We start from the raw sequence: 22,810 nt of genomic DNA on the forward strand, positions 1-22,810 counted from the left end.
TTTCTTATCCTGCTCTGTATATGTCATCCGTATAGCTTGTGATTCAAATCATGCTTAAAAGGCAATGAGAAAACAGAAGAAAAATAAAGAAAATGGAGAAAATTAGAATGCAGGATACTATCTGGTGCTTTGTTTCATTCTGTATTATGTGAGAGGAATTGTCAGCAGGCTGATCAGGCTCACAGTGGAAAAATACTGTCTGCTTCAACCAGCAAAAGCAGGAACCCCAGCTGTGGCTTTAGAATCAAGGTTGTCACCTAGACCTTACCTAAATCCTTTGGATTTGCTTTGCAGCTCATATTCTCCTGTGTTTTTACACATGTAGGGCATGTAAAAGGGATGCATCTAGTTCTTACAAAAAAAAAAAAAAACATTTTTATTTTATAAAACTTTTCCTATAGGCATTACTAAACAAGTTCAACACATCACAGAAGAAAAATTTCTTAAAATTTTAAGATCTTAAAAATGGCACTATTTGCTCACATACTGGAAATATTTAAAATTTGCCATTTTATAAGAAAAAGCAGTTCTATGTTGTATAAGCCTATCCTTATGCCTAGGTAGTGAATATAAACTTAGCCTTAGATCTCACTTACTTTCTTAGTTACAGCAGCTCAAGGAGGACTGTGTGAATGTTGGCAGCATTACACAATTGTGATTCAAATTTGTATACATACTGCTTACAAGTACCCCCGGAGAAATTAATTAATATAATATCTGAACAAATGCCACAAAACCATCATATGATAAAATATATGTTTTAATGTATTATTTTAAATACTTCATTTTTTTAACCTGGCATAATGGAAATTCTAAAAATGTCCAACTTAGCATGTTATGCTGCACAACAGCCAAAGTGTATACACCTTGTGTGCCTTTATGCAGAAGAGTGGAGTAAGAAGGCGGCAAAAACTTGCCTCCCTGTTTCATCTATTAATTTTTACATTTCTGTATTGAAAAAACATTGGGCAAAATACTTTAAATATTCACTAGCACAGGGTGTGGAATCTATCCTTGTTCCGCACTGATATTCTTTTACTTTTTTTTTTTTTTTTTTTTTTCTCCTTCTTGGTTGTACGAGCCTTTACATAATCTATGCAAAATGGAACAATTTCAACTGGAGACCCATAAAGTACTGTGAAAACAGACTAACACGTACACGTTCCTGGGAGAAATCTGAATCTCCTCTGCAGGCAGAGGAGGAACTGAGGTGTAGTTAGCAAACCTAGGCTGGGCTACACAGGCATGAAATGACTGGATGAAAAAAAGGGTCTCCTGCCAGTTCCTCTGGTTTTAAAAATTTCTAATAGGTCCAGTCCGGCAAGTGAGATATACAGAGAAATGTCTGGCTCCTGTCTCATTGTAACAGAGCTTAGACATGAGCTGTTTGCTGAGCAGCTGATGACATCAAGCCCAAAGTGCTTCTGAGCATGTCACAAATTAGACATTGATATATCTGTGGAGCTTTGCTGGAGAAAGCCGAGACACTTGAGGATTTTTGAGTGCCTTCAGGATCACAGAACAGCTAGGTGGATTTTTCCGACAAAAAAATGAGGTTGGAAGCTAAAGTGGGAATGATGTGCAAATTAATCTTTTGCTCTCTTTTATCATCTGTCAAACAGTCATAAAACTAGCTACTTGCTTAAAAAAAGCAGGAGCAGGAGGTAGGTAATTTTTACAAAGGACCCTGAAGATGGAAGGGGTTACTGAGCTATCTAATGTGAGGTGTAAGTTGCAGAAGCTTGTAGGCAAAGATTAGTTCCTACTAAAGTGTTCCTTCACACAGTTTCAATATTGATATAGTTAGAAATATAGTATACATGTTTAATTTTGAATTCTAATAACATGATTAATATTTACTTACCTAACAAAGCATTCAAAGACTTAATGATTCTGTGCCTGTAAGAAGAATAGCAAGTGACAAAAGATTTCCACTACAATGGGTCTAAAGGAGTCTTCAAGTGGTTTCTAAACATCTGTCTTGAAATAGCATGGTAGTCTGCCTCTCTTGGTTTTCTGAGAGCATGTCTGTACAGACCATTGAAATATAACGTTGAGAAACCCATATGGACAAATTTAGTATATCTCAGGTGCCAGAAGCAGTAGTGAGTGGCTCTGTGCAGGCCACACTGCCCTTGCTTCTTCTCTACAAGAGCTGTTTTGGGTCTCTCTGTTCTATAGTATGCAAATTATAGACATATCTTTAATTTAATGATCAGGTATATAAATAAACATATCTTTGTTATTTTTGCTGTGTACTGTCAGCCTGGAAGAAGTTGTTTATTTCTCCGTATTAGATATAAAATTCCCGTAGGGAATTCTTAGAAAGTGCTTCTTATATTGAAGCAAACCCTTTAGATACTGGAGTCAGTTGGCAGGCTTTTAAAGAATAATCACTGCCACATACTTGACAAATATATCAGAATATTGTATTCACAGAGAGACACTGATACTTTCATTCATTATTTTATTAATTTACATTAGACAAATTTTTCCACTGAAATCAAAACAGAGCTCCATCTGTCATGATAAAAGTCATTTGCATCTCTTTCCTGGAAAGGCAGGATTAATGTCATCAAACAGTTGGAAAATCTTCTACTCAGAATCTTTAATTCAGTATAGGCCAATTTACACAGTAAGAAACAACTCTAAGGGCTCCAGAACACAGCTGGCCAGAACATTTTTAACTATTAAGAAATGCCTATTTGTGCAACTTTCCTCTTGAAGGGGAACTAGGAACCAGCCTAAGTTAGACATCAAACATCTGATAACATCTGATACCTTCTCAAGAACATTGTCCTTGAGCTGTTCTGTCTTTTTAATGTCCTGAGAGCTCTGAGCCAGAGTAAATGCACAGATGTAGTACCGCATGTTTACAGCGAGGTAAGCATTAATAGGAAGATTCTCCTTCTGACTAGAGAACAGTGTATGTGCATTATATATGTGCAGCTACCCAAACAGGCAGGATGAGTAACACAAGAACAAGACTTACTTACATTAAAAATAACCAGTTATGGTCTTCAGATCTTCAGATGCTCGTAAAACAGTGTGTTTTGCCATAAACTGGGGGGGGGAAGGGGGGAAGGGGACCCTGTGTTAGTTAAGTCCTGTATCTGAAGAAAACTTGTACTGATTTTCCAATTTTTGTTGGAGTTGGTTTGCCCAATTTGCATAATAGTTACTTAGTAACCCAACAGTAGTTGTTGTTCCTGAGGAAGATGCCATGAAGAGTTCCAGCTTTTCACCCGAGAATAGAAACCTCCATTTCAGATCTGATTTTAATTGCTATTTGAACAGGAATGTGATAATAAGTGGTCAACATCAGAGGGCACTACATGATTTAGCACGATTAACAGTTTCTTCTTAAGAGAATAGTTGGCAAAGGCAGGATGAATAGAAATGTTTTCATATCCCCTGGCAGAAACCTGCAAAAGGACTCTGGGGGGCTTGCAATAGCCGTTCAGTTCTCACTTAGATGAGCACTAAAATGTTAACTAATGAGCATTTCCTCCTCCCCACCACTAACACAGTTGCACGTCTAAGCACTTTAAAAATCGGAATTTGTATTAGCTTCTTTGGTCAAAAGTATCACAGCAGCCCAAAACTTCAGGATATTTCCCTACTTTAAATTTTTGGATTGTTGAAGTAAGTGTCCTGATGAGCTTTTTATTGTATGACTGAGACATAAGCATGCTGCTGCAGCCTTTTATTGCTACATCTCTGTCACCCAGTAAACTGAGCCCATCCTTGCACGATGTCAAAGTTGTTTCTCAAGTAGCAGCAGCCCACAGCTGAGAAGAAAACCCTGTGCAGAGCAAGAGTCCTCTCCCATTCTTGCTTGTCCACCTCTACAACTAGATAGTGTCATTCCTGTGTTCCATATTTCCAAGTGTGGAGCACCATTTCACTGCTGTTTAATAGCAAACTTGAATTCAGTTGTTAATTGTTGTCTTATTTGCAATTTGCAGGAGAGCTGCTCCCTCTGCTGAGTTTTCCGTTGATAGGCATCGGCACCTGATGTCCTTCCTCACCATGCTGGGGCCCAGCCCGGACTGGAACGTGGGCCTCTCAGCTGAAGACCTCTGTACCAAGGACTGTGGCTGGGTTCAGAAAGTCGTTCAGGATTTAATACCATGGGATGCTGGCACAGACAGTGGTGTTACCTATGAGGTATTTGGACTGTGTGTAATGTATTCAAAACATAAAGTTTACCTTAAAGCTGTGCAAAAATGAAAACTATTTAATCCATGGTAATGTTATATACATCTTTATACTATTTTACTAGAAAATTTGCTTATAACAAATTAAAAGTCAATTAGGTAGATACTGGCAGCAGTTACTCTCCTTCATTGTACCTAAGGGAATAATATCATATTCCCCTGGGATATTACTATAATTACCTATTGAATAAACTGAGGACATAGAATAAAAGTATTAAGGTGCCCAGACCCTTGGATACTGAGAGCCATGAGCAGCCAGTTAACTGGAGTTTTCTAGTGTTTCAGCCCAGTGCTGATTGTCCCACTTGGCACAGACTAGTTAATAGTCACTACAGTAGGGAATGAAAATCTGCACTTTGCATCACAACAGTGCTCTAAAATCATCCACTCTCCTGTTCTCTGTCTCAGTCTAAAAAGAGATTCAGATAATCCTCAGGTAAAATCCTGTTTTTGACCAAATGAGTCACATACCCAATTACTGAATTGATTAAATCTCCGTGAGTGATCAACATACCTACAGCATGACTCTATAAACACACAGTATAGACAATCTGAAGTTAGGCAAGATGAGTTACATTGTCAAATTCCATGCGTGCTCTATTTTAGATGACAAAAGGTATTTTTTTTTCTTTTTCCCCTCAGATCCAGTCTTTTCAGAACATAAGGAATTTCTCCAGTTATAATGCAGCTCTGCAGGTGTTTTGGAGTCTTTTTTTAATGCAGTTGTCTAATCACACATCTTATTGTGAACCCAGCATCAGAGTCCAGTCTCAAAGTGTTAGAGAAGTTCTTCACAACAGAAAAACTTACCGTTAAGTTGAGCATACTGAGTTCACCTTCCATTGGAATTTCCAAGTCCAGCATTCAGAGATGTTTTTATTTCTGCAGATGAATTATACTTTTATTAATAGTTTTAATTATTTTAAGACATATTGATATTTTCCTTTTTGATTGCAGTCTCCCAACAAACCTACAGTTCCTCAAGAGAAGATCAGACCACTTACAAGCCTAGATCACCCTCAAAGTCCATTTTATGATCCCGAAGGAGGCTCTATCAAGCTGGTAGCCAGAGTGGTAATTGAGAGAATTGCACGCAAGGTAGTATTACAAAATAATGGTGGAGTAGCTCTTCATAAAAGAAAATTAAAAAAACAGCCTTCGGCCCCCTCCCCTGGAACCTTATCCTCCACGACCAACACTCAGCAAAGATAATGGCAGAAAATAAGTAAAACTTCTTCTTAAATTTAAAACTGTCTTAAGGTATTGTTTCGCCTACTTGTGCTAATTACTGCATCCACTTATTTTGGGATTTTAAAAAATATGCATAGGAATTAGAAGAGAAAGCAAAGCATTATACAAAAAATTATTTAGCATGTCCTGTTGCTACTGCTGCAGATACAGTACACTGTCTTCCCGAGTGCTTTGTCTAGCCATGTCTTAATTATTTATGGTGCAACTTTTCCTATATAATTACTCAGTGCTTCCCTTTGTCACAAACATTCTCTGATAATTAAACTCGGTTTTCTTAACTTTATTTCTCCATTAGTATCCAGTAAAGAATCTTCTTAAGACTAGTCCCTCTTCTCCTTTGGGGGTCCAGAGGAGTTGGTGTTTAGATCACAATTGAATATTTTTATCATCATTTTGTTCCATTTGCATTTCAAAAGCGTAAGTTAATCCATAGCATATGTTAGCTCCAAATTGATCTAGAATGATAGCCTAGTTGTCCTTTTTATCAAAGATTTTTTGCTCTTTTTTTAATTGAAGCAGTTGCTCAATCTTTTCATTTTTGTTCTCCTCAAAGTGTATTGTATTTGGGGAACAATTGCACAGTAATTTAGACAGATGCCCATGACTGCTGAACTGAATGTACTGTTGGAAAATTTCTTTGGAGGATGATGTCCCCTACTTGTAGTTCAGAAGTCCTTTTTTATAACTAAATATAAGTATATATGTACTTAGAAATGTACATAATTTTTCTGTTCACTCAGCCTCTCCTTCCTCTTGCTATCATCACTTTTATGTACTGTAAATTTCTTAGAGATGAAATTATAAGACTCATGAATCATTTAAGTGCTATTAAAATTGAGCAAATCATGTTTTCCACACTGGGGTCTACACAAAAGTGATTAACTACAGATTTGTAGCTGTATGTGTAACATACAGCTGTGTTAACGCATTAGCTGTGTTACCTTGCAGCTTCTAGTAACTCATTTCATACCTGTCTTAGCCTCTCTATCTGGTTATACATGAGTTCCCTATATCCAACCTCCACAATCATTTCTTGCAGGGGGAGCAATGCAATATTGTACCTGATAACATAGATGATATTGTGGCAGATCTAGCACCGGAAGAAAAAGAAGAAGGTACTTTTTAAACTAGTTTGTGCTATGCTAAATTTATATTTTTGTGCCATTTCTAGATAAAGTACAAAACTGACTAAGGAGCAGAAATCTCACTCAGTGTCAAAGAGTGATTTAGTTTTTCACTTTTTCTGGTACTTCCTTTTAGTTTTCCCTTATACCGAAAAGAAACTGCATGGGTACATGATTGGTGACAATCACAGCGAAAGTAATAAAATGGAAGCTTTTCAGGGTTCTAAAAAAAAAGGAGCAATATGTATTTTTTTTAAACTAAAGTTGGTGGTTAGTCTTTTTTTTTTCCTCAGGTTAAAATGCAGAAGCCTGTAGTGCAGATGGAAATAACTGACCATATTAATAGCTAAAGTATGATAATCTATTGTTAATTTTCACTGCCTTTTCTGATTTTTAGATGACACGCCTGAGACCTGCATATATTCAAACTGGTCTCCGTGGTCAGCCTGCAGCTCTTCTACTTGTGAAAAGGGCAAGAGGATGAGGCAGAGAATGCTTAAAGCTCAGCTGGACCTCAGTGTGCCCTGTCCGGATACCCAAGATTTTCAGCCATGCATGGGTCCAGGCTGCAGCGATGAAGGTAATTAAGGGGAAGGGGTGGAGGAAATGAGTATTTTGTAGGATAGGGAAATTTTTGTCTGTAAAGTCCTTAAACTGTTGCTTGCTGCATGACTTGAGTTATGGCAAACAGGGGACTAATAGCTGAAGAATGCAAACAGTAGCTGTCTGTGATAAATTTGGCAGTTGAGTGGATGTATGAAGTACACAGAAGTGAAAGGAATGAAAGGAGAAAATAAGAGAAGACAGCATGTGAGAGGCAGCAAAAAGGTGATACTGTACACAAATGGGCAGATACAGATCTATCAGGGAAGGGGGTAGTAATCATGTTAATATTAGAGATAAAACTGGTCCTCTATATTTTAGATGGTTCCACTTGCATGATGTCTGACTGGATTACATGGTCCCCCTGTAGTGTTTCCTGTGGAATGGGAACGCGATCTAGAGAGAGATACGTAAAACAATTCCCTGAAGATGGCTCTATGTGCAAAGTGCCTACTGAAGAGACTGAGAAATGTATAGTAAATGAGGAATGTTGTAAGTATTTCATTTAGCTTTGTAAAATCGGTCGATAATAGAAACGCTGCTGAAAATGTGTTTTATACGAGCTCTGCTAGTGAACCGTTTCTCTTTGTGTTTTGAAAAGCCCCCAGCAGCTGCCTTGTCACAGAATGGGGCGAGTGGGATGAATGTAGTGCTAGCTGCGGAATGGGAATGAAAAGACGACACAGAATGATTAAGATGACCCCCGCTGACGGATCCATGTGCAAGGCAGAAACTACAGAGGCAGAGAAATGTATGATGCCTGAATGCCGTAAGTGTCCATGAGTACATTACCTCCACTAAGAGGAGAGACATCATTTCTGACACATTGCTCCATCACACCAAAGAACATAGCTAAAACAAAAGCCCTCCACTTTTTCTTGTTCCCTTTAAAATCACGTTCCTCAGGGGAATGTACATTATGTACCACTTTCATCAACAGAATGAGAGTGTCAATAAAAAATACTAAGTTATATGCTATGAGTGTATTAATTAGCTATACAGTGATGTGTATATTAGCATATGTAAGCCCTTCTGATTTTTAGAATATGAGGTATATTTAATCAAAAGACTAAGATAAAGCAGGACCCTCTCCTTTTAGCCCATGAGCAGCTGAGAAATTGCAATGCTCCTTCTGTGCAGTCAGTCAGTCTGCCCCTTAGCATTTAGTAGTCTACAATATCATCTTTAATTTCTTAAGAAATGTTAAGATTTTCATCAGAGACAGCAAGAACTATAGTTAAAAGTGATTTTTAGTAGATTAAATGTGGTAAATAAATGCCACATTTTAGACTATATTGATTTGCCTTCCAATTCTGTGCACTGAAACTATATATTGGTTTCTTAAAAGAGTTACGGTCCAAATTAACTTCTTAAACTCTTTATTCCATGGATCTGCTCAGGAGCTGCATATATGAATAAGATATATAAAAAGATAGCAAACAAAGCCTGTTAAAACCAAGCAAACCTTCTTACTAAATACAATTTTTCTCAGCTTTTGCAGAAGCATCATTCAGCTTGTGGTTTAGTTTGTCCAAAGCGACAGCAAAATATGAGTAGTTGAAGACAGATAAAAGACAATACATTTTCTACCTGTATTATTTTCAAAATGTGTACCCTCGTAATGTATAACAAAGCTTCATTACCTTTTTATTTTCATATTAGATACTATTCCCTGTCTACTTTCTCCTTGGTCTGAATGGAGTGACTGTAGTGTAACGTGTGGGAAGGGAATGCGAACCCGGCAAAGAATGCTGAAATCTGCTGCTGAGCTTGGAGATTGTAATGAGGAAATGGAACAAGTGGAAAAATGCATGTTACCTGAATGCCGTAAGTGTGAGAAACTCTGGGAAAATTCTGCGTGTGTTACAGACTAGCAGACAAAACCTTACCACTATTTTGCAGCATCACTTCTTAAATGCTTACAGCAGTTCTTTTTTAAAAAATACATTGTATGGACAACTATCTTCTGCTTGCCTTTGGTTATAAAATGTAGTATGAACATTTTAGATAAATATTCTCTAAATTCAGGAATGTTATAGACTTTCCAATTCTGTTTGGAGAGGGGGTCTACAGCTGGAAAGAGCAGTTCTTGCTTCCTTAAAGTAAGTTGCAAGTAAGCAAGTGATCCAATGCTCTCCTGCTCTCATTCTTGTTTTCCTTTTGTATTATGCTCTGGTTTGGCCATAGGGGTGGGGTGGTGTTTTTAGGAATAAGGGAGTGTTATCATCTTGATTTATTTTATTTTATACTTATTACACGCTTTTGGCTACTGGCAGCTGAAATAGGACCATGATTTAATTTAATTTTGCCTTACTCTAACTTAGGCTGATGACCAATACTGCTTTGGTTATATGGTTACTCTGTGTTTACCACAACATTAGGCAACAATTCATGCACTTCCTAATGGTACAGTAAGTCAGAAATTTGTACACACACATATATATATATAGAGAGAGAGAAATGCAGAATGTACCTTTGAGATGAAGTAAGGAAGGAAAGAAAGAAAGGTTTAAGATTACCTGTGTGGTTCTTTTAGCTCAGGGACAGAGCAGAAAAGAGCTACATCTTTGATACATCTCTGAATTGTGCCAGTCTTTTTTACAGACCTACATCCCTTCCCAACCTGGAATATCACATGCAGCAATAGATGGTGTGGAGACAACTGCATGGATTTCATTCCCTACCACACTAAACCCCCCACTTCTTGGGTGGCACAGATTTCCAGTTGCTTTGCATTCTTTGTGAAGAACAATAGCCTGAAGTGTTGCTGAATGAATAGGACATGATTATACTTTTGGTGTAGCGTTGCCAGAGGTCTTAAGAGATTTTATAACTAATTATATTATTTTTCAAAGAAAATATTGGCTAGAAAAACGTTTTATACTGCAGTTCTATATCTCAGCTTTTCTTAAATAATTTGAAATTACCATTTTTGATTATTATTCTGTGGAGCTGTGAGTTTTAAGCAATGCTGAAACGATGACACAGAATTTTTCATAACATTATTAGTGACTTTGGCTTATAGCATAAAACTGGGAGGGAAAAAAAAATCCAGATTCTCTTCCTTCTGGGTTGCTGTAAAAGGTTTCTTTTGGTGTGTGTGTGTTTTCTTTTTTCTTTTTTTTTTTTTTTCCCTCCTCTGATTTACTCAGGATCTCAAAGTGTATCAGTTTAAAGCTCTATATCTTACCAATAAAACAAGGCCTAGATTTCAGATATCACCTTCTTTATATATATTACTCATTTTTTACAACTTTTCATTATAAAATAGACATACAGCCTTACAGAGTGGAACACTGAAGAAGGCAGAGGAGAATTATTTGTTTGTTCCAAGTTTAGTGACCTGCCAGCACCAGTCTTGGAAAGGAAATTGAGAGTGGCAAATAATATTGCTGCTAGCAATTAACTCGATGGGAAAATTTTGAGGTGTACTTTCACAAAATTTGCTGAAAAGACTGGAGGCATAAGTTGCCTTCATGTATTTAGGATGCAAAAACTCATTAGGCACATCTGTATGTTTCTTCCTGGCCCTATAGTCAGGTTGCCAGATACTGCAGATTTCTTGTATTTGCTCATGTTTCCCATTCTTTGCAGCCATTGACTGTGAACTAACAGAGTGGTCCCAGTGGTCAGAATGCAACACGTCGTGTGGAAAGGGCCACATGATCAGGACAAGAATGATTAAAATAGAGCCACAGTTTGGAGGAACAGCATGCCCAGAAACTGTCCAACGTACAAAGTGCCGAGTAAGGAAATGCCTGAGAGGCCCAGGCATGGAAAAAAGGCGATGGAAAGAGCCTCGGGAGAAAAGGAGAAGTGAACAAGCAAAAAAAAGTCTAGACAGTGAGCAGTACGCAGGTGAGTGCGAGACCGTCCTTTAGAATGCTCGTGTCCGTTTGCCTTTTCTGGGTAACAGGAAGGAGTTTGTGAGCAGCTCCCGTTCGTGCTGCGGTAACGTTTTCAGTATTCCTGTCGAGGGAAAGTTTTAGCAATAAAGTACAGCTGCTTTCAGTGTTCAGCTGTCATCAAAAAAAGTGTCACACACAAGCTTAGGGCACAATGGAGAAAGGCTTTTATCTGTCCATTATACCACCACTGAGAATAGTTTCTGATGCTTGCTTACTTCTTCGCCACAAACAGTGGAATATCAAACATCCAGAAATTAGACCAGGCAAAGGATTTCTACCAAACAAGCAATAAATACATGGAACTGAATGACAATCTTTGGATCCTGTTGAATTTTTAAAGTATTTGCTCCTAGAGCCAATGGTGAACCTCAAAACTGAGCATATTTCCATCTCAATAGTTAGATTCGGATCTGCTCAGACTCTTTTTTCCCACAAGGGACAGTATTATCAAAAACTGATGCCTCAAATTAGTAAAATACAGTATTTTGAAATACAGCTCACTTTATCAAGATATGAATTATTGTTAATTTGTAGTTCATGCGTGTCCCACATTTAACAGTTCATTAATTTTATCTGCTTTATAATGTAGAGAGTAAATTTCTTATTCAATGTATTCTTTCAGTGTTTGTCAACTGCACCTTGATTACTTGATTATACTTAATTGGGGGTCCTTAGCTGCTACTGTAATAAAATAGGCAATGTCATGTCTTACATTCAAAAAATGTAAGTGTATATACATGCATAAATGATATACATATTGAGATATGCAGGTTAGTGTGAAATACTGGAAACTGAATCAAATTACATGTTTTTCAGTTTGTAGACTGAAACCATGGACTGCTTGGACAGAATGTTCTGCACTGTGTGGAGGTGGAATTCAGGAACGCTACATGATAGTAAAGAAGAGGTCCAAAACCACTCAGTTTACTAGCTGCAAAGACAAAAAGGAGCTAAGGGCATGTAACGTGCATCCCTGTTAGCAAAACACGAGGCTTCCAAGTGATGCACTCTGAGCTAAATGGAAAGTCAACCTTGGTTTGGTTTTTAAAACGAAAAAAAATATAAAGTGTATATTAGTTTTCATTTTTGCAGTGTGGTTTGCTTTTTAGTCTTGCTGGTGCAAGAAATGTATTTTATAAATATTTCCTCACAGTTTTATGCTGAGAGTAAATCTTTGTTACTCCAGCTAGCCCTTAATGCATAAAAATAGTAAGTCATTGTGAATCATTTAACTGAAATACAGACCTATCTGTGGACATGGAATAGCCATATAGAAATACTACTTGTAAAGACATGGGATGCATGCATATTAACAAACTAAGTTAAAGTGACATGTTTCATATGAGGATGGATTGCTCTCTTGATTTCATTTCAAAAATCCAAAGCAGTGCCTATGTGATTACATAACTATGCCAAGGAATAATTTCAGTGATGCTGATTCAATAATTTTAAAGGTGCATATTTATCTCTTCACACTATTGGGTTAAACTGATAGTTATAATAATTATCCTGTATAATTTTCTTCCAATGGATGTGATTGTCCATTGCAAAATGATCTTTGTTTGTTTAAAAATTAAAAAGGAAATAATTTGTGCAGCTTAGTAATGATGTCTGCCCATTGTATAGTCATAGTCAAAATAGCACACCAAGAAATATGTGAATATCATTATGTATTTAGATGCCATGTTCTTCTATTTCGTCCATCCACTGCCTCTCAAAATGGATACAGAGCTAATTATGCAGTCAGCTGCAATAGTTGTTACAGAAAGGCTTCCATATGGGAGAGAGTAAAAATTAAGTTTTGTTTAGTGAGGATATTAATCACAGGTAAGGAGAGAAGGAGGTTTAAAAAATAATAAAAATAATAGAGAAAAGGTGAGCCAACTTCTCATGCATCCCTTCTAGCAAAAGAAAAGGAGTCTCTGAAGTAAAACAAGGATGGGCACTTAATTTACGTTTTTCACTCAGAGTTTAGGAAGATCTAAAAATTACTAAATGTATGAGAATTGCAGGACTATAGTCTGCAGATAGAGTAGCCAGGATACATGTCTTCCCTGAACACCTTGGCTATCCACAAACTGCCTGAGATTAGTGAATAGCTCCTTAACATTCAAACTGCTTTTGCTGTTTTACACCTGCTTCTGCACACTTTAGCTCTCATCCCTACCATTTATCAGGTATAAGACTAGAAAGACCTTGGGCCTCACATACTATTGAAATACAATACTATCTTGTAAGTTTAACAATTTAACATTTAAGATGAGAGATAAAGGTGATGGGTTATCTTTTTGTCAGTAAAGACAGCATACACCTACATCTCTACATAAATAATAACAATGCACTGAAAATAAAGACTGTTGATGATAACACTTAATTAAAAACAAGTTTGAGAGAAATGAATGGAAAAAAATTATTTAATAGTCTCTTCAAACCAGCCTTAAATAATTCACTCAGGACCTCCATTATCTAGATGGCAGGGAGGCACTGGCTGGTTACGATACTCATCATCCTCCTCGTCATCGTCCTTCTTCCACCGACCACTGCAAGGGCGGCTCAGGAATGCCACAGCTGTCGCATCCCACCCCTGCTCAGGTTTCTACAGCCTTTTTTTAGACCTGGAGTGAGGGGAGCCTAGTGAAATGATGGACCCAGCTGCAGTGCTTAGCCTCTCCTGCTGCTGCTAAGTGAAATGGATGCAAGCCCATAGTGAACCAAAGCAGGAGGGAATTATTAGAGGAAAAAAAAAAAGAAAAAAAGAAGAAGGAGGCAGCTTAATGCTAAAACCAAACACTTTACATTTTGCACAGCTTGGCTCATGTGATAGTAGCAATTCAGACAGAGTGCCTCCTCGTGCCTGTTGAAAAATTCTGCAGTGTGTGTCCCTGTAGCACTGTAATTACAGTGTCCCAACTAGACTGCCCCCAACTAACGTATTTTTGATCTTCCACATTACCCTATTCTTTGACCCCTCCCCCCCCCCCCAAAAAAAAAAAATGAATGGAATAATACAGACCCTGGAGCAATGAGCAGCCAAGCACGTCAGGTAAAGAAAAGGTTGCAGAGAAAGGCTAGAGATGTTAATGCCAGGTGCTCAGCCAGGGCAGAGCTATGTATGCTAAACAAGATCCATACACCAACGATCTCTGGGCTCCTTGCTTGTTGTGTGAGTCTGACAGAGGTATACCAGCTGAGGGTAGGCAGTAAAAAATAAAAGCTTAGGCTATGAATCTGTGACAGACTTGGGTGGGGAAGCAGGAGCAGAAGCAGCAAGTATCTCTTGAATGCGGAAAAAAAAAAAAGGCAAAAAAAAAAAAAAAAAAAGCTATGACTTCAGTAACTATATTTTATCTCTTCAACCCATACCACTTGTTCATGCTATTCCTGCAAGACCACTCCTGCTTCTGTAAATAATCAATTACAATATTAAGTTAGCTTCATTTTTCATGTGTGTTCCAGTTCATTGAGTCTTCTGTCTTTTTAATTACTCCCTTTGCCAAAGTCTACATAGTCCAAATAAGGAGTTTAGGTATGTATCAAATATGTAACATTTCTTTGAAGGTGACCACAAAAATGTCCATTAAAAATCTGGTATTCCTTTCACTGTGGTTCTTACCAACTGACTCTCCATGTACATAAAATTTATTCTCTCTTAGGAGGCTGTTCAGTGTGTTTTCCAGTCATTTCTCTTAGGCTCATTAAAGTTATGAATGTTGGAATTTTTTTTTCGACCTTGTTAATACATGCAGTGACAAAGTAGATTGCGCTTGGTCAGAAATGTGTGATCATTCCTGCCTCGGTTCAGCTTTTTACACTTGTTCTGTTGAAACATTTTGCAAGTCACTTGTCTTTCTTCCAACTTCATACAAAAAAAATTTAAGCTTGTTACATTTTGTAAAAAAAAACAAAAACAAAAACAAAAACGAAAAAAATAAGAGGTTGATTTTCTATTCAGAAAAAAAGCTCTGATACACAATATGTAGAAATATTGCATTGTTGCTTTAAACTTTCTAGTAATGTAATAGCCACTGATTATCAGTCAATAAAAATGAGAACTGTTATCTCTGTTATCTCATAAGTAATACTGCTGAACTGAAAGCACAGATATCACTCCAATTTTGTAGACCTCAAATATCAGATTTTAGCATTGTATGTTATTTTTTCTAACATACAAACTGTAGAAACTTTACACATAATAAAAGAAAAGTTAGGAGCTTAACAAATGTACAGTAGGATTCTGTGGGTGCAACATACAATTTAAAACAAAAATTTGTTTGATTGCATTTTTAGATTTCCTTTGTTGTTTTTGTTTGCTGTGGAAGTAAGAAAAAGCTATCATGAATATTTCTTACCAAAGTCTTGTGTAGATGTTTTGTAGCTGTCTGGCTAACACATTATTATTTTGGAATAAAGACATCTTTACTATGAAATTTATACTTGTTGCGTGAGATTCTATTCAATTAATATGATTATATACACCAAAAAACATACACTAAACCATATAAGGAGTTATGTCATGCTCTTATTCATATTTTAGTTCTGTTCAAGGTAATGGGATTTCTGGAATGAGCTGGATTTTACTAATGCCAGTCATTATTTCCACTTGGAAATTACTTTCGTTAAGGTTTTTGGTGAAACAGGTTAGCGATTGTTGCTATTTGTTGCTTATCGCTGGATACCTTAGGGTTGTTACTCACCTTATGCTGTATTACTCTCATGCTATTTGTTTGTTTGTTTGTTTTAATAAAAGACAAACTATTTAAAATAGCACATTTTAAAGCCTGGTGATACATGAATACAAAATTCTTAAAAATCGGTTTTATGATTCAGTGAAACTTTCAACTGATACTTTACAACACCAGAAGACTGTTTAGATATGCTGCGAGGATGAGTATTTCATTAGTAATTACACTGAAAAGTACAGTAGTTAGGGGGACCCACTGCAGCAGCTGATACTGTAAGAAAAATGACTAAAACTAAAATCTTGTAGCCAAATAAGAGAGAGCACTGTGTTAATGAAAAGCCGTATTTTAAAACTAAAGTGTAACCAGGCTGGGATGGACATAATACAGTGCTTAACGTACGACATAACGCAGGAGCGGAGAAGCTGCGAGTAATGCGCACGGGCAGCTGAGGGCAGAGCGCGGTGCCGGTGCCGTTCGGCCGGTTGCTCTCAGCGGGCGGCGCGCGCCACTTCCAGGCAGGTGTTCTGCCACAGGCCTGCGAGGCTACCGCTGCCGAGAGCCCCCGAGCCCTTGGGCACCTCACCTGCTCTCAGAGTGGCACTGCCTACAAGCAAGAACCTCCCTTCAGTTACGCGAACAGCATTACTCAAGTTTGCAGCCACCATTAGAAGCACAGACAGATTAATTTACCTATTATTCCTGCTTCAGCTTGTTGGCAAACAGTGGAGACACAGAAAAAAAAAAAAAAAAAAAAAAAAAAAAAAAGGTGCTAATTCTTCTGACTTCAAATAAGATAGCAACAGTTTTTACACTGCCTAGTTTGAGCAGATCAGACATCGCAGTGCCAGAGTAACAGCAGTCTGGCTTAGCAGGACAATTCGGCTCGGCACCTTTGCGTATAATCAGCGGGCAGAGACACACTTCTCTGAAGGACAATTTATAGTATCCAAGCAAGCAAACTTCCTCTTTCTCCACTGACAATACGCTCATAAGTGAACTTACGGAGCAATTTAATTTTCTGGCATACTGAATGGGGAGACATCCAGAACAGCAATCATTATCTCATGGTCCGTAAAGCTGTATTAGAAGAGCTTTACCTCAGAAGGCTTTGCAGAGCTCCTGTGCTAGCACAGAGAGCGCAGAGCTCTTCAAATGCTAGCCATCCAAGTGGCTGCTTGCGACCTACTTGCCAGTATCCTTGCCCTGAGTTAGGATGCTTTGTGTGGCCATCACATCTAAAACCTAACCAGCGTGGCAGAAAGAGACGGTAGAGAAGGTCTTCAACCGTATTTGTAAGCTAGTTAGTTAATTCTCCTTCCTCAGGTGTCAGCCATTCTCAGGACTACAGAACCTGAATTTCTATGAGTTAAAAAAAACTTTTGCACAGCTCTGAGCTAAATTCTGAATCCTATCATTGCAGCTTATTTGACGCCTGTCATTTTTATATCCAGTAGTTATTAATGCTGCAACATACACTAAAGAATGGTCAGCTCAGGACTTGCATAATGGCCCAAAATACTAGAATAATACTGCTACATGGCTGTGCAGTTAACTACAAAACAAAAAGCTATTTTTTTTCCTTTCCATTTAGGAAACCACATCTTAACTACTCTGGAAAAAAGCCTTTACCAGTAAAATGGAGTGTGCTTAAGCAGCTTCTGTTACCAAATTTCAGGCACTTAGCATTCTTTGCTCTACATGCAAACCCAGTTAAGATCTTTTTTTACTATGTTTCAACTTCAGGACTCAGTCACTTCATGCAGTGTTGTGCAAAACAAAGCAATTACCAGGCCACCTGAATGATACTGAATTCTGTCCCCTCTGTTTTCCGAAAGACAGAACAGTTTGTGCCGTAACTGATGGGCACATTAACTGCTCAGTAGGCAATGACATTTTTCACATTCAGTCTAGATAATAATTCAGTGCATCTAAAAGGCTAACACTCAGAGCTCTGCAGTCTCTCTCTCTTAAAAATCCTAGGGAACTTTGTTCCACCATCAGTAATAAACTGACAAACTTTGAGACAGGGAAGACCTTCCTTTCTGCTTACTTACTACATTTGCACAGGTGGAGAAAATGAAACCTCCCATGGCTTCCAATTTGCTTCAGTTTCATTAGCAAATGCCAGGGTATTTTCGAATAAGTCTTTTAAAATATATATTTGATAAGTTTCAAGCAAAGATTGCCAGTTCCAAACACCATAAGCGTTTGTCACTGCTCTCTCTCTGCACCCTTTGAACCAGCACAGACTTTCAGTGTGGACCAAAGAGCAGCTCAGCCGTAGGTCTCTTATGGAACCTGTTTCGAGTGGACGTGGACGTTTGGAAACGGTTCACTTTGACAATCCAAAAAACAACTGCACATCCCATCCAGCTGTCGCCTTAGTGCACTCTGTGGGCTCAGCCTCGAGGCCACCCAAGCCACCACACAGCCGCAAGAGTCCCTGCAGCTCAAACTCAGCAGCTTCTCTCTACAGCTGCAAAATGGCAGGAGACGGTTTGGTACAGGGAAAGGCCACGGGGCGCTACCCAGAAGCCGCACAAAGGCTGCCTTTTAAAGCATATCGGAAGTCATTTTTAAGCACAAAAGGCTGGACAGTGAATCCTCGTATATGGTGGATAGACGCTCTCGGTGTCTGTCCATTCATGCTGAAAATAACTGTGGGCCTTAAACACTCACCAGCCCAAGGCCCAGAGGCAGAAAGGCCTCCAGAGGAGCATGGTGAAGGCTTCTGCGTGCACCAAACCAACAAATTGCCAACAGCTGAAAATAACTCAGCTGTATTTATGTAAGATCCCACACTTCACCCAAACCTTGACGTATTACATGGTATTTGCCCACAGTACTTTATCAATGTAAGTCAGGAGTTAACAACAAAAAAAGCAGGTTTTTACTTACAGAATCCTTGAGCAGTGAAGAAACAACACCAGTGGTCGGGGGGGGGAGGAGGAGTCTCGGTTATCATTCTATAACATGAAACAGTGATCTTATCATGAGTTTAAAATGCACAAAATTCCCTGAATGGGAGAATATAGTTTTCCCACTATTGACACAGAAAGATACAGGTAAAATAAGATACAGTACTTGGCAGCACTTCCAAGTTCAAACAAACTGCTGTACAATTTACAAAGGTTAAAAAAAATATATGCTCGATCCCAGGATACTCCATTAAAGGAAGAGACAAACATTCACTACACAGGCTACTTGAATGTGTATAATTCTGCTTATTCTTCTGTGATGTGTTTCAATTTCTATTGAGCATAAACTATCTGCAAATTAATTATTCCTGAAGGACAGAGTGGTATACAGAGAGCAACACTGAAACCTATGCATATAAATATGCAGACCTGTAATTTCTTTATTGGAACATGAACATTATCTACCCAAAAAATAAAATCACAGTCCACTAGATGGCACTGGAAGCAAACGTAGACAGCTGTGTGTTTAAAAGAATAACTAAGTAGTACTGACCACATGCACAATATCATTGCTTGCAATGACCTGCAGAGTATAAATCAGCGGTATTTACTCTGTGCCTGCCAGGGCACGAGCCCTGACACCGAGAACCTTGTCACAGGCAAACTGCCTGCGTACATGGCAGGCGCTTAGCGTGCAGCCGTGAATCCTGTCCCAGTCTTGTTTAATTAGCTGTGGAAATGCAACTGGACAAAAACTGAATGGGAAGGGGGTGCGCACGGGGAGGAAGTGAAACGTGGCAAGCGTCCCTTGTGCGCCCACTAAGCAGCCGGCCCGTGTGGACGACCCTTCCCGGCCACAGCGAGCGTGCTGGGAGGCTCCAAAAGCAGCGACGTGGCCCCGGGGGGCCAACGCGCCCTCAGAAGAGGCCAAAGGAGACAAGGCTGGACACCGGACTGCTCCTGCATTTGCACGTGAGGAGGCAGGAGCTGACTTAATACTTAAATACTCTTAGATTTCTATTTAAACACCTTTGAAAATCTTGTTCTTTTGCATCCAGCCAATTAACACAGCCAAGCTTCTTCTTGCTCAAGTTTTCCTGTTCGCTAGACAGTTAGATACCTATGACAATTGCGGTGGCATTATTTTATTCATATTCTGTAATCATAAGCATTTCTTGGGTGAAAATGGCTTAGAATCGCTGAGAAATCGGAGAGGCTCTTGTTTATGTGTATGGAAAAGCCTTCCAGTCTTTGCTTAGCTGATTTGAGTGTGCTGGTCAACTATATCCCCGAGCAATCTTAATTACTCGCAGTCTCCTCTTCCGTGCTCATAAGAAACTAAGCTTACAGGAACGGACAACTTTTCTCTTCTTGATAGGCATTTGGAAAGCGCTGCCTATGTGAAAGCCATCGAAGACAAACTGTTGTACCATGCTTGTACAATGATTTACAAACCAGCAACAACTGATGAAGTACACTTTATCATTTCACATAAACTATGCAGAACCTGTCCACCAACAGAGCTCAAAACAAAAAGGAAATCAGTAATACGTATTTTGTGCCAGTTTTGAAAATCATGCCCAAAGCAATGTCTACACTTCATACCGGCAGACAGCATCACTGCCCATAAGCACAGTCTGCACCATGCACCATATTCCAGCAGGTGTTTTGCAGCTCGTGGCAACCCGTGCAGCGCAGCGCCCTGGCAGGCGCCTCCAGCGCAGCAGAGCTACCCCAGCTGTGAGCCAGCCGCAGCGAAGCAACCCCTGAATGCAGCTCCACGGATACGACCAACACGGCTCGAAGGAAAGCAACCGGTGCGCCACGCGCTTCTCGGGACGCTCAGAAACCGCGTCTCCCCGAGAACGCTTAGGAGTTCTGCGCTTTGTAACACGGCCGGGCAGACTGCTCAATAACACGTCTCTGCCGTTCGGTCCCAGCCCCCAGACCTCACCAACCCACCAGGCTGCTCCCAGCGCCAAACGCCCGCGGAAGCCGGGCGCAGCACGGCGGGCACCCGCACACCGCGCGCCAGCCGTGACGCACGCTCGGCCGCACGGCAAAACGAGACGCTTACGCACAAACGGGCAGAAACACGGGGACACACACACAAACGTAGCCACAGTTGCAGGTTTTTCCTTTTTTGATCCAAATCAGATCACATTAAGCTATATGTTGTGTCATCCAAAAGAGATTAAAGAAAAATACTTCTTAAATTTTGCATTTGATAGGTTTCAAGAAGATGGACTAGATTCAAATTGTTCTAAGTCCTTCTTGGAAGGATTGACGACAACGTAAGCTTATGCCACCAACTGGGTAAAATACGTACAACTCTTTCGTTCAGAATCTGAAAAGGGAAAACAAATCTGACAAGTTAACCTATTTGAGATAGAACAGAATGAAAAAATCTTAATATACAAGTACTAATTTAAGAACATTTTCACTTAGGTTGAAATTAAACATTTTAAATATTTCATTAAATTTTTACATTAGCTAACTATTTAAAATCAGCTTACTTTACTTCTTTTTTCACATTAAAGTCCATTTGAAAAACTAAAAAGGTCTGGCAAGTCAAAGAAAGGATGGATGCTAAACTATTTTTTTCTATTGTTTTTCCAATTAGAATAATAATCAAAATTTCAATTATCAATAGGAATGATAACACATTTTATTCCAAGTAACAATTATCAAACTAATTCTCACTTACAAAAAGTTTTACTCTACTAATTGTGGTATGAATTTTGTATTACAGATTAGAGTACACAAAGAATTACAACATTTAGTACTAGAACATTTTTATTTTATGAAATAAAAAGCCTATTTAATCTTTTTTAGAATTTAAAATACAACTGCCAACCAACTCAATATTCTTTTAAAATATTATCTGTAAGGCTAGATTGCTCACTGAGATTTATCTTTTCAGTTTATACCCTGACTAAAATTCACGGAATGTGCTGGCTTGCACAGCATCCTACACGGAATGTGCCAAGAATGGAAAAGTTGTTTAGGGAGTAATCCATGAGCAGGGTTGCACTTTCATACAGTTTTCTCTAACCATAGATTAACAGGATATGCCAGGAATACATATTTATTCTTTTTTTGTATTTCTACTTGTACTTTTAATATAAAGTTGAATTAAAAAAAAAAGCCTGCAGCTTGGAATGTCTGTCTTCTATTAGTCCATTTAATATGCTTAAATATATACATAATTAATAGTTTGCCTTCTTGAAATTCTGTTTGCTTCCAGATGCATATTTTAGAGCTCTCCATTTCTATGGTAACCAATATCATACTAGCCTCTCTAACTAAGGACAACTCCGTCATTTCTGTTCTGTTGCAGTGATCTTTTGGTTTTCTATTTTTGTTTTCTATTTCAGAAAACTACAGAAAAATGGAGCTTACCATACCTAACATAACTCTAATTGGAACAGGCATTGTTCACTTTTGTGCTTTAATTAATTCCTGGAAGATTAGTTTTAATTAATTCCTTGACTCTACTCCTGCAGGTGCATTGAAGGCCCCCCGCTGGATCTGCCAAGGGACCAGACGCAAAGCCCGATGCGGGAGCCGACGTCAGCTCGCAGCAGCGGCGACCGCGAAGGGGCTGCCTGGTTTGGATCCCCTGCCCAGAGAGGGGTGCGCTTCTCCAGCCGCTCTTCCCCCCGGCTCTGCAGCCTCGTCTCGCCCCTTCTCCCGCCGCGCAGTGGAAATGCAGGGACGGGCGTACAGCAGGCTCCTGCTGCTTACAGCCGGGCACGTGTGGGGGTGGGAGGGGGAACCGGACAGGTGTTTGGGCACCTGCTAGCCTAGAGAGGTGGAAAGAGTCAGCCAAAAGCCACTCTCAAAGACTACGTCGTCCTGAGCAGTCTGTTAAATGAGCCGTGGCCAATACACCGCCTTCAGCCTGAAAACCCTGCCACCCAGTGGGAGTACCAAACAAACCCAGCTGCAGTCCACACCTCGCACAGACAGGCTCTGTCGCAGTTTGTAATGCTATAATCTCACATGGTATTTTGCATTGAGTGTCACCTCCAGTTAGCACGTGGGAAAGGCAGCTGGGAGCGTACACGGAGGCTGGGCAGCGAAGGAGACCGCACCTATCGG

At 39.2% G+C, this 22,810-nt stretch overlaps 1 protein-coding gene across 1 annotated transcript in view; it reads left to right on the forward strand.

Annotated features, from left to right (window-relative positions):
- SPON1 (spondin 1) overlaps positions 1-15,537 on the forward strand; it is a 197,999-nt gene extending 182,462 nt beyond the window's left edge. Inside the window, exons 8-16 of the mRNA XM_062577305.1 lie at positions 3,969-4,170; positions 5,178-5,318; positions 6,511-6,586; positions 6,993-7,175; positions 7,520-7,690; positions 7,800-7,967; positions 8,861-9,025; positions 10,793-11,056; positions 11,923-15,537. Of these exons, the coding sequence (XP_062433289.1) occupies positions 3,969-4,170; positions 5,178-5,318; positions 6,511-6,586; positions 6,993-7,175; positions 7,520-7,690; positions 7,800-7,967; positions 8,861-9,025; positions 10,793-11,056; positions 11,923-12,086 (1,534 nt within the window). The 3' untranslated portion in view covers positions 12,087-15,537. The remainder of the gene's footprint in view (positions 1-3,968; positions 4,171-5,177; positions 5,319-6,510; positions 6,587-6,992; positions 7,176-7,519; positions 7,691-7,799; positions 7,968-8,860; positions 9,026-10,792; positions 11,057-11,922) is intronic.
- The last annotated feature ends 7,273 nt before the right edge of the window (positions 15,538-22,810 follow it).

The sequence above is a fragment of the Rhea pennata genome, chromosome 5 (assembly GCF_028389875.1).
Source record: "Rhea pennata isolate bPtePen1 chromosome 5, bPtePen1.pri, whole genome shotgun sequence".
Lineage (NCBI taxonomy): Eukaryota > Metazoa > Chordata > Aves > Rheiformes > Rheidae > Rhea > Rhea pennata.